Source organism: Hoplias malabaricus, chromosome 2 (assembly GCF_029633855.1).
Source record: "Hoplias malabaricus isolate fHopMal1 chromosome 2, fHopMal1.hap1, whole genome shotgun sequence".
In the NCBI taxonomy this organism is placed as follows: domain Eukaryota; kingdom Metazoa; phylum Chordata; class Actinopteri; order Characiformes; family Erythrinidae; genus Hoplias; species Hoplias malabaricus.
In genome coordinates this window covers 11,849,903-11,862,121 of record NC_089801.1, presented here as the reverse complement: position 1 = coordinate 11,862,121, position 12,219 = coordinate 11,849,903, and the positions used below count along the sequence as shown (strand labels likewise).

Below are 12,219 nucleotides of genomic sequence, written 5' to 3'. Positions count from 1 at the left end.
GGGGGGAGGATGTTCTGGCTCTGACATGGTGTCATCACCTTGTACAGCAGAGTTCCTGGATGTTGGTGCTGATGTGCCACCACCAAGAGAAGTAGATAGATTGCACACTGAGAAAATGAGGTTGTCTGTCAGTAGTTTAACACCCCTCTTATTTGTGTGAAGTCCATCTCTCCTAAAAAGTTCTCTCTTCCCAAAAAACAAGTTAAAGTTGTCAATGAAGTTCAGTGTGTTTGACCTGCAGCTGTTCTGTAGTCAGGTGCTTAATCCCAGTAACCTTCAGAACATACTGGTGCCTCCTGCAGGTAGAGGAGAGCTAAGCAGCAAAGCGTCTGAACGGCAGGGAAACAGGAAGCAAATCCATTTGATGTTGCTGATGATCAGATCTCCAGTTTGTGGATCTAGCTTCAGTCTCTCTCTGAATCCTTCGTCATAATGAGTGAAGCTGTCCATGTCAAATAACACAGCTTTACTGGTGTCTGGAAGTCCAAATGTCCACTGCATTACATCATCCTTTGCTCTACTCCAGTTAGTCCTCAGAGTTACAGTTGCACCCTCTAGCACTTCTACTGACTCCATTTGATCTCTTACAGCTGCAAAGAGTACATTCCACTGAAGTGTGTGTGTGTGCATCTCAACGCCACTCAGGAAATGGCCAGCACATCTTTGACCTTTAAAAAACATACACAATAGTGCTGTTTTTATTTATTTATTTATTTATTTATTTATTTATTTAATATCTAAAATGAAGTGTTTACTGTGTTTTGCTGGATGGACCATAAATCATGTTTTAAAATTTTATATATTAAAATATTTTATATATATTACATATATATTCAAAGCCAGATTTTGAAGTTACACACTAAGCAGAAGGATTCGTATTTCTTCATATGTAAAAATATATTCCTACATTTCTGCCAATTTATGGTAACTGTTTGTTGCAAGGTATTAAAATGACCATTGGCATTTTATTCAATAAATTATAACAAATTTAAGTAGTTTAAAAATGGCAAACAAGAAAAATGTATTAATCACTGCATTCAATGAGCTTATCATGTGCATTGATTTAATAATAATAACAATAATAATAATAACAATAATAATAATAATAATAATAATAACAATAATAATAAAATGGCTGCAATTCTGTATGCAGTTATGATTTTGTGGTCTGATTAAACACAAGTGCACATAAAATTGCTTGGGCCTATAACATCCTCTCAGAGGCTATTTTGTCTGGTCTTCCTCTTAGAGTGAGATCAGCTGATTGCTGAACATGCCTCCACGAATCAAAGACATTTTGCCCAGTTGACAATCTTTGCTTAAACCCTTTAGTAAGACTCTATTTAACTCATCCATGGAAGTGCATACAAAGACACAAAAATCAAACAGGAAGCAAGCACACACAATGATTAGTGGAGAGCCAGCCTCAGGGTGAAACTGGACTAAATTTGTCCTAATTTGTAATTAATTTTTTAAGTGACAGAGCAGGGTTCAAACAGAGCTGTGAAGCACTTATTGAGCTTCCCGTTCTTTTGTTCCATCCATGTGACACTGAACTTATGAGCTATTTTCATCTGTTTTAATTGGTTGCCCTTTATTTTTCTATTGTAGAAACTCTTCGAGTTAAATGTACCCTGTATTTTTTATGGTTTTCTTGTTTAGGCTATATTTAAAGAGCACAACCACTAGGTGTGAGTGTGTGAGTGAAAGTGGGTTGCCCTGTGAAGGATGGGCGCTGCCTATAGGGTGTGTTTCCACCTTGCACCCAGTGATTCTGTGTAGGCTTCTGACCCACTGCGACCCTGAACTGGATAAGCGGTTACAGACCATGGATGAATGATACTCAAATACAACACTACAATAAAGTAATTCAGCAACTGCAGTTCTACACTGTTTGTAACATATTAAACCTTAGAAGTAAAAAAAAAAGAAGTCAAGACAAGTTTACCCATAGTCTAAGAGTTGAAAATTTCTACTTGTGTCTTAAAATCATAAATCAATGGAGCAATTATGGCCACTGTCATCAGAACAGAGGACACTGATGGGAAATCGAACTCAACTAGACTCATCTGGAAGAGAAAGAGAACTACAGTTGTGAGGTCAGACAAGCTTCAGCTTGTCTAAACTTTTATGCCTATACATCTGCTTATGCTTAAGTGGAGGTACAAAGGGGATAAAAAAAGTAAATCTCAGGATCAATTTGATTCAGACAGAATGGCATTCCTAACAACCCTGCAGTCAGAGTAGAACACCAAAACTGTGATTTAGACAGTGAAATGTGAAAGGAAAGTCTCAAAATCCAAAAACCCGTGAGAAGAAATGAACAAATGCACGTCACGGAAAATACGCGAGTGACTTGATCCCCAAATGCAGATTCAACAATTTACAAATTCATTTTAAAGTCGAGACTTCAACTTTACTTTAATATATACAATGTAAATTTAAGCAAATGTGTTTATTTTTGCATAAAATTATGATTTATCTATGAAAATCAAAAACAATCACAAGTCACAAATGTTTCACTATTCACAAATGAATACATCCCAATCTGTGTCTCACGGTCTGCAATTTGTACAAATACATTCATAAATACATGTTTTTGGTTTTCATATATAACTAATAATTTTATGCTCTGCGCTGACTCACCCAATATGGCGTGATTTTTGTGCCACAGTTCTGAACACGCCCGGATATTTTTTGAGCGAGCAAGAAGGTTTCTGCACATGAGATGTCTCTGACCTCTGACCTCAGTGTTTTTTTTTTTTTTTTGTATGTGTGTGTGTGTGTATAAAACTCAGGAGTGTTGCTCAGGTGGGTTGATTTAAACCTGCCTTCCTCTCTCTACATGAACAGTTTTTAAACTGCAGTATTAAGCTTCCTTTAGAAAGTTATTTACTGGTCTCCGGCCTGTATGTCCTTCCCACTTAGCGGTCAAGCCATCCAATCAAAAATTGCCTTTTGTCATTTCAATCAGACGTTTCTGATTGGCTGAAACTGAGGCACATTGTAATGGCTGTAAGTGTGGAGCGACCGCGCGGGTCAGAGACATCGCGCGTAGAACAGGAGAGCAAGATGTTTAGGTTGTAGTGTGCGTTCAAGAAACCTCCTTGCTCGCTCGAAATATCTGCGCATGCAGAATGGTGGCACAAAAATAACGACATACACCCACAGACTTGAGCGGGAGAGCAGCCGGAGAGAAAAAAAGCTTGTGTATCTATCTTTTTCCACGAGTATTGATCAATACCAGTATCAACGTTGGTATCGATATTATCGATATTTCGATTGATCCACTCACCTCTAAAAGATATAGTGAGGACAGAAATAAATGTGTAAAACGTGTAAGTGCCAGTACTGTGCCCAATATGTACTAGTCCAATTTGAATTTTAAGTCATTTTTTATTTCCAAACTTTTTTCCTTTTATATTTTTAACCAGTTTTCTTTGTAAAATCATAACAATAATAATAAACAAACAGCTATCGTCCCTAAACAACACGGAATGACTACTACTGAGGTGCATACCTCTAAAGTAGACAATAATATTAAAAGACATGTAGTTTAGTGTGTGTATATTGTACAGCTCCCACTCTAGAGGAGAGTAATTAAAGGAAGTGGCTAAACTTGAGCTGAGTGATCAGCTGCAAAAGGGAAGTGAATTACAATGAGTCAAGACAGTGTTTTGGGCGTTGCCCTGATACTCTTTATGGAACATGTTTTGTCAGAATCTATGTCATAAAACACTCAATTTGACTACTACTGATACAATTACTGATTTCACATTTTATGTAAGAATCAGAGACTACTTTCATTTATTTTTCAAATTAGTACCAGTTAATCATTTTAAATTATTAAAAAGATAATACACAATAATAAGCAATAGGAAAGAAAGTGATTCTGTACTAAATTTATTTTAAAATGGCCACCTCCATGTGGACAAACAGCAGTTCACAAAAAAAAACTATTCTTTAGCATCTGGTGCCACCCAGAGGCTGCTTAATCCCAGACAGCAATCAATGTTTGTCCTAAATGTGGCACAACTGCAGTTCTCTTATGTCCCATACTAGGCCTTATATATAACAATGTCTGTTGACTGAGGGTGAGTCTGACTGCCTCAGCTGCCACAGGTCCACCTTATATGAGCAAGATGTCAGGTGTGCAACTCTGGCCCACACAACACTTGCCAGTGCAATAACTGAGTCCGAAGTGCCATGATTGAGACAGATTAAGCTCAAATTGCTATCTGGGTGAAGAGGCTAATCCCCATACTGCCACCATATTGTTCACATTCAGCTCTGGGTGGCTTCCAGCCCTGTTCAGGGTGACAGTCTGTGAGGACTTTGGTTTGTTCTCTTTGTGGCCACATGGGTTTCCTCCAGGTGCTCTGTTTTCCTCCCACAACCCAAAAAGCACACTTTGTTAGGTGGATTAACCACTTTAAAGTGTCAATAGGTCCTAGTGTGAGTGACTGCTCTCCGAGTGTGAGTGAATGGTGAATAAATTATTTGTACTCTGATCTAATAAGGAAGTTGTTCATTGTCCATGTCCAAATCACTACCTCTGTGGTGTAAAATGTAAGAGCACACCCATGCTGCTTTCTCCAGACCCCCAAACAAAACAAATAAAAGTTGCACAGCTATGTGTCTTCAACATTCCTTCTGCTGTTGTCTGTTTGTATCTTGGGGTAAAGCAGCTGTTTCCCAACACTGTTCCCATCGTTTTCAATCCACAAACTCCACCTCTGCAGGAACCTGATATGACCACAGACAGACAAAATACCATATCACATGACATGTTTATATGTCAGTGGCGAGCTTTGTGACCTCTATTAAAGCAGTGACAACAAGAATAAATCTGAGGATAAAACAGAGGAAACATAAAGCAGACAACCACAGGGCATTAAAGAATGAACAGCACACCTTTTTGACTTTGTGTTTAAGCTGGTCCCATCTAGATGGAGACATATGGCCTGTCAGGTGGTGTATAGGAATACTGCACTTTACTGTATCTTTCAGTCACACCAGAGTCTACAAAAACAGGAAAAGGTTGTGAAGAATGAAAAACATGAAATACAGTACCTCAGTAAAAAAGCAGGGCAGCACACAGATGCAGTGACTGTCAGCATTTTATGCTGTTAATTTTATTTTAACATACTAAACACAAAAGAGTGTAGTTACTACTTTTCTGAAGTGATTTTGAAAGGGTTAATGGGGAGTGTACCATTAAAACACTGTGTCCACTTAACCACTCAGGAATGACTGTGGTTTTCAACAAGGTGCCTGGTAAAAAAGTCAAAGGTAAAAAGAGAACAAGCAACATTGTTGACTAAGGTGTTATTATTAAAATCTATATACACTTTATTATTAATAATATAATAATATTTTCATATTCATCAGTAAGTTGTATTATGACATGTTTGAATTCATTTGCCTTACTTTGCAGGTTTTGCAATATGACTATTGAACATGTGCATACTGCAGGAAAGATACTGAAATAATACACTGTTCAGCCCTAATGTCCATTTCAAATTTTCAATTAATGAACAGAATTCTGAACATTTTCATATAGATCAAACACTATGATTAAAGAGTAGGTTTTTAATAATCTGTAGCTTTTACATTGTACACTTTATAACACCTGGCATAAACCTGTTTAATATTTTATACATTGTTTTACACATAACACTTTAGAAAATAAGAATATCATATAAAATATATCATATGTTGATAAAAACTTTACAAGGGAATTTACAAGCGTCCTATGAACACACTTTGTAATGTGTTATGCATCCTTATATATAAAACATGGACTAAAACACAATAATCATGTTGTATGAAAAGATGAGCATGAATGTGCAGTTACAAATGATGACACAATTATAATACATTTATGCCATAGACTGATGAATACATGAGTAAATATAAATGAAAACTAACATCCAAAACATAACTGTATAAAATTACCTCTCCAAGCAAAACTACTGATTTTTAACCCTATTAACTATTATGTTTAACACATTATGTGCCAGTGCCTGTGTTTTATTAAATCTACAAAGGAACTGACATGCCCAAATATTAACATGCACATAAATGAAAGTCTAATCTTCTTACCTGTGGCACAAAAAAAACAGAGAGAAGTGATCTTGGTGGAGGGCTAACAAATGTCCACAAAGATACTTTGACAAACTATTGCACAGTATCTTTACTGTAAAACCCAAGTTTGCAGTGACATGGCAAAGCAGCACTAAAGCTTCACCCTGAGAAAACATTGAGTAATATTGGTGCAAATCAGCAGGAAGGAGCTTCAACTCAGAGCTACAAAATCCAGCAGATGGCAGCAGAGTCTGTGCCATGATGCCAGCACATTGTTAGACAAGTTGGTTTTAGTTGGTGAGATTAGATCATGTTGCTTGATACTGACCAAGCCGAGGTGGGGGAGGAGGGCTGGAGGCTGGACTGTAATGACTTAAGTTGGATCATGAGCAGTAATATTTGATTACATACACTCTCAGAAGGGTATGAATTAAGTAACTTTAGTTAGAATACAATTGTACCACGTAACGTTGGATTTCACAAATCATTTTCATTTTGCTTTTCTATTTAAAACACTATGGAAGCTTTCACATGTTCCCTCTGTTTGACTTTGTACTGTTATGGTACAAAACTGGACTCACACTTATTACCTTTAAAGATACTTTTAAATTGTTTGTTGTGTTAGAACTGGCCAGAATTACTCTGTAAACGATTATAAAATATAATCAAATCTGATTTAGCATGCAACAATATTTTAATCACACAGCACCTGCACATGGCAAAGCAATGCAGTTTAGCATTTTGAAAGTGCAAAAATGTAGCACATACTTACAATTAAGTGCAGATGAAGCTTGCAAAATTATTAATGAGCAAGTTCACTGTATGTGTTATATTACATGTAAAAATTAGCTTTAAATAATTTTGGGTAACCTACAATCGCAATTTAAAATTCAAACATTCTCCTACATTTCTGACATTTTATAGTAACTGTTGCAAGGTATTAAAATGACCATTGGCATTTTATTCAATAAATTATAACAAATTCAAGTAGTTTAAAAATGGTAAACAAGATATTTTGCCCAGTTGACAATCTTTGCTTAAACCCATAGTAATTTAACTCATCCATGAAAGTGCATACAAAGACACAAAAATCAAGCAGGAAGCAAGCACACACAATGATTAGTGGACAGCCAGCCTCAGGGTGAAACTGGACTAAAGTTGTGCTGGTTTTTAGTCCTAGTGTGCTCTTTATTTTACTGTTTTTTAAGTGACAGAGCAGGGTTCAAACACAGAGCTGTGAAGCACTTATTGAGCTTCCCATTCTTTTGTTCCATCCATGTGACACTGAACTTATGAGTTATTTTCATCTATTTTTATTTTTTGCCCTTTATTTTTCTATTGTAGAAACTCTTCAAGTTAAATGTACCCTGTGAAGGATGGGCGCTGCCTCTAGGGTGTGTTCCCAGCTTGCACCCAGTGATTCTGTGTAGGCTTCGGACCCACTGTGACCCTGAACTGGATAAGCGGTTACAGACCATGAGTGAATGATACTCAAATACAACACAACAATAAAATCATTCAGCAACTGCAGTTCTACAGCGTTTGTAACATATTAAATCTTAGAAGTAAAAAAAAAAAGTCGAGTTTACCAATAGTCTCAGAGTTGAAAAGTTATGGCACTCTGCCTTTTCTACTTGTGTCTTAAAATCATAAATCAGTGGAGCAATTATGGCCACTGTCATCAGAACAGAGGACACTGATGGGAAATTGAACTCAACCAGAAGACACAGTCACCTGGAAGAGAAAGAGAACTACAGTTGTGAAGTCTGACAAGCTTCAACTTGTCTAAACTGTCATTAATTTGATCACAGTTTTGGTGTTCTACTCTGACTGCAGGGTTGTTAGGTATGCCATTCTGTCTAAATCAAATTGATCTCCAGTTTTACTTTTTTATCCCCTTTGTACCTCCACTTCCTTAAGCACATGTATAGGCAAACTTGTATGTACAGGGCACTGGGCTCTGTCAGGGTCTTAGTCAGGGACAGGAGGGCTCCTATCGGGGGGCTCATAGTTTGCAGATAATGTGGTTGATGTGGATCAGTATCTCTAATTTGAGGACATATTTCCAGGAAAAAATATGTAGTAGGAAAGAACCTACACCAAGTGGATGAGCTGAAAGATTCTGAGGCCTTGTTCATAAGTGATGAGAAAAGGAATCAACTAAAGGTTAAGTGCAGTTTCTGCAGTTATAATTCTGATTATATATTGGGGTTTCTTTTCCATTTAAATAAAACAAAATCATAATATTTCTATTCCACAAAAATAAACAATGTTACAGTTTACTATCATCTCCGTCTGATTCTGTTTTGGATGAAAAGTGATAAATCAGGATGGAAACAGTTGCCAGTGCCACCACAGCAGAGAGAACCAATCGGACCACAGGCTCAACTGGACAATAAACCTGACCACTGGACAGGCCTGAGAGAGAGAGAGAGAGAGAGAGAGAGAGAGAGAGAGAGAGAGAGAGAGAGAGAGAGAGAGTTCATGAACTATGTGCTACAGTTTTACATCTAGAACTTTTGTAATTATCCGGAATCCGCTTCTAGTGAAGGTAGTTTAGTTTCAGCAATAACTAAATTTGGTTAAAAAAAATAAATGTAGTAATTAATACACATACCTGTGTTAATGTAACAGAGTTGTGTAATGTGGAGTTGTGTAGTTCGGTTGCTGACTGGATTAGCAGCTACACAGGTGTAAGTAGAATCATTTGGGATGGTTACATTCAGAGAGAGAGAGAGATGATCACTGGAGTCTCTGCTGTCAATGCTGGAGATTCTCTCTTTATTTTCAAACCAGGACAAGTTCACATCCTTCCCATTCTCCACAGTGCACAGAACTGAACACCGGTCTCTCTGACTCACTGACTGTATTTTATTTAGATTTCTCATGACTGGCTTTGATACTGGAGCTACTTAACAGAAAAGAAATTAAAAATAAGCATCACAAAAACCAATATGTCAAATATCAAATTTCTGACATGTACAGGCCAGTAGGTGGCATTGTAATGGTTGTTTCATAATGTGAAAAAAGAATTTCTGTAGAAAACGTGTCTATATTCTTATAGTTCATAATTCACCTTTGCTTTAATATATTTGGCCACATTTTCACTATCTATAGGTTTGGGTGGGAGGCTTTATCAGTGTAATGTTCTTGAACTAATGTTGTAAAATTATAAAATGTTAATTGCATATTAATTATTTTTAAGCTCTCAAAATCTCAGACTTATTTTATAAGTTTAATATTCAGTATCAATATGAAAATGATGTAAACCCATTGAGTTATTTTGCCTTAAGCCATAAAAGTACATAAAGTATTAGGTGACAATAGATCAAAGCAACAGCAACTGATGTGCTGGAATAAATCAGCTGTGAGCCTTAAGATATGTGACAATGAGGTGTGTGTGTGTGTGTGTGTGTGTGAGAGAGAGAGAGAGAGAGATTTGGTTCAGTGTTATAGTTAACATGAGTTTCTATTACTCTCTCTGGCAAAAACACAATGCTGTACCATTAGGAGTCCTTGATCAAGACTTTACCAACAAGACTTTAGGGCTTTAACCATAGTATTTTCATAACTTTATATATCAACACTGTGTGAACATCTTGAAAAACTTGATAAATATTGTTATTGCAAATGGAACCCAAACTAATTAGATCCTTGGATGTGGTACTTTATGTTTTTCAATAATGATGAAATACATTGATGATGAATTGCTATCGTCTGTGATTGATGAATCTGTCAATATTGTAAATTATATTGTCACAATAACAATAAATCACTCTTAATAAATACTTATATAATAATAACTATGAACTAAATAAATATTAATGAGAATAAGAAACTGAAGTACAGTTCACATACAGACCCCAAGCATGGGGTTAAAATGTAATATTTACTCACCGTAGACATTAACTCTGAAACTGCAGTCTGAGATCCTTCCAGTGATGATGTGTAATTTATAAACTCCAGAATCTTCTCTGCTGATGTTTCTGATGGTTAAAGATCCACTGTTTCTGTTCAGCTGCAGTCTGTCTCTGAATCTCTCTGTGTAATAGTCTATAACAGTCTCTCCTCTAAAGACCTGACTGTTCACTATGTTTGCATCTGCTTTCTCAGGTCCATAGAACCACAGAATCTGAGCATCACTCTGAATTGCAGTTAATCCAGTGTGAATTATCACAGTGTTTCCCTCCAGCTCCTGCAGTTTAACAACCTCTTCTCCAGCTGTGGAAGGCAGACCTGAAAATACAAGTAGTTCAGAAAAATATTGGGCAGCCATGCACTGCATTAAAGAATGTGGTTTCATATTAAATAACTTCTATCAGATTCACAACGGCAGCTTGTAACTTTACCTCGAGGTGTTTTGAAGAAGTTTACAGGTGCTGGTGATAAAATTAGAATATCATCAAAAAGATTTATTTCAGTAATTCCATTCAAAAAGTGAAACTTGTATATTATACTCATTCATTACACACAGACTGATATATTTCAAGTGTTTCTTTCTATATTTCGTTTAATTTGATGTCAAGTCAGCTCTTCTGAGTTACTGAAATAAATCAACATTTTCATGATTCATGATCATTCTAATTTTATTACCGACACCTGTAAATGTTGCTTGGGCTGATGGCCAATGAAAATTTCCAATGAAAGCCGAACGTGCAACAAGTAAAACTGAGAACTGGGGTGCAGAGCTGTGTTTTGTCCAAAAAAACAAAATCAACAAACAAATACATGATGAGTAAATAGCGCCTAACTTTACTGCCATCATTGTTGTGCTATTCGAAGCCAGAGGTTTTGCGATGTCACCAGTGACAAGCTTTGTGAGCCGTGCTGTCTCAAGTCCATGGGATGGAAAAGCACCATAAGTATTTATATAATAATTTCAATCATTCTGAGTTTTCCATAGAACAGCGAGAAAATACTCAAAGTTTAATCTTTTTCTCATTTTGACACATAAACACAACATTAAACATGTGCCCCCAGTTTTTCAGAAGAGGCCTGACCACAAAAGCCCTCAGCGGAAATGACCATTGCTGCAGCACAATCACATTTACACTGTTCTCAAACACACTGTCTTCTTAAACAACTTTTATAATGAATATATATTACAATATATAAAGCGTTAATTTTATATAGGGTAAAACGTATTAAAATGTTATTAAGATACATATATAAATGCATAATAATTTATAGTTAGCAGATCCTGCTTTCTCTGGTATTTGTAATCACCTCATGCTCAGATTCTGTTTTTAGTATAAACAGTGTCCTTGGCCTCAGATATATATTTGGTGTTGTTTCACACTTTTGTTCTCTCAGCTTGGAGTTAAGCATTTTATTTTGCAAAAAAAAATCAAACAGATAAGAACAAATCGCAGACATCAGCTCCTCTGCTAATAAATGCTGGCTACAAAGAAGCTCCACTGTAGTTCTGTAATATAATTTTAACATGTATTTGCTACTTATATTGAAACTTAACTTTTCTAATAATTTTAGGCAACAAATCTAAGATGTAGACGGTGAAAAGACACTCACCTGTGATGAAGATGACGAATTGGATGAAAGCTCTTCTTCTGGAATCCATTCTTTATACAAGCACAGTTTAGTGTGTGTGTGTGTGTGTGTGTGTGTGTGTGTGTAAAAGGAAGAGGCTGAAGTCTGAGCTCAGTGATTAGCAGTACCTGACTCGTAACTGACAGGACAAGCTGAAGGGAACTGGTCAATGTCAATTACAGTGCAATGTAAAATATTTTTGTCGTAATTTTGGTTAAAGACATATGCTTTTATTGTCAGTGCTCAAAGTACTCACTTCTCAGCACCTTCTGCACAGAGAAATTGTATTGCACTGGAAATATTAAGGCGAACAAAATCTGGATGTCTTACTAAATTTTCCCTGTACATTTTCTAATATGGGACTTAAAATATATCATGTGATCTGTTAATTTCTGAATTCACAATCTTGACAATTACCACCCCCACCCTACATTACACACTACATTTGATCTAGTATAATATCGTACTACAGTATTGTCCTTGTGAAAGAAACACACACTTCCAGTTTATGAGTGTGTAGTGTCCACACTATAGTCGCCATTTTTTTTAATGACTGCACATTCTGTCAGCTGTGAAGTTATTCAC

At 36.3% G+C, this 12,219-nt stretch overlaps 2 protein-coding genes across 2 annotated transcripts in view; both read right to left on the bottom strand.

Annotated features, from left to right (window-relative positions):
- LOC136687463 (CD48 antigen-like) overlaps positions 1-12,219 on the bottom strand; it is a 114,070-nt gene that overhangs the window by 64,438 nt on the left and 37,413 nt on the right. The gene's annotated exons all lie outside the window — the stretch shown is intronic.
- On the bottom strand, positions 3,930-11,681 carry LOC136687477 (CD48 antigen-like). The gene is made up of 6 exons (XM_066661927.1): positions 11,617-11,681; positions 9,985-10,323; positions 8,705-8,995; positions 5,216-8,505; positions 4,915-5,022; positions 3,930-4,746 (listed from the first exon to the last, which is right to left on the bottom strand). The coding sequence occupies exons 1-4, from the start codon at positions 11,663-11,665 to the stop codon at positions 8,360-8,362; spliced, it is 825 nt and encodes a 274-aa protein (XP_066518024.1). The 5' UTR covers positions 11,666-11,681; the 3' UTR covers positions 3,930-4,746; positions 4,915-5,022; positions 5,216-8,359.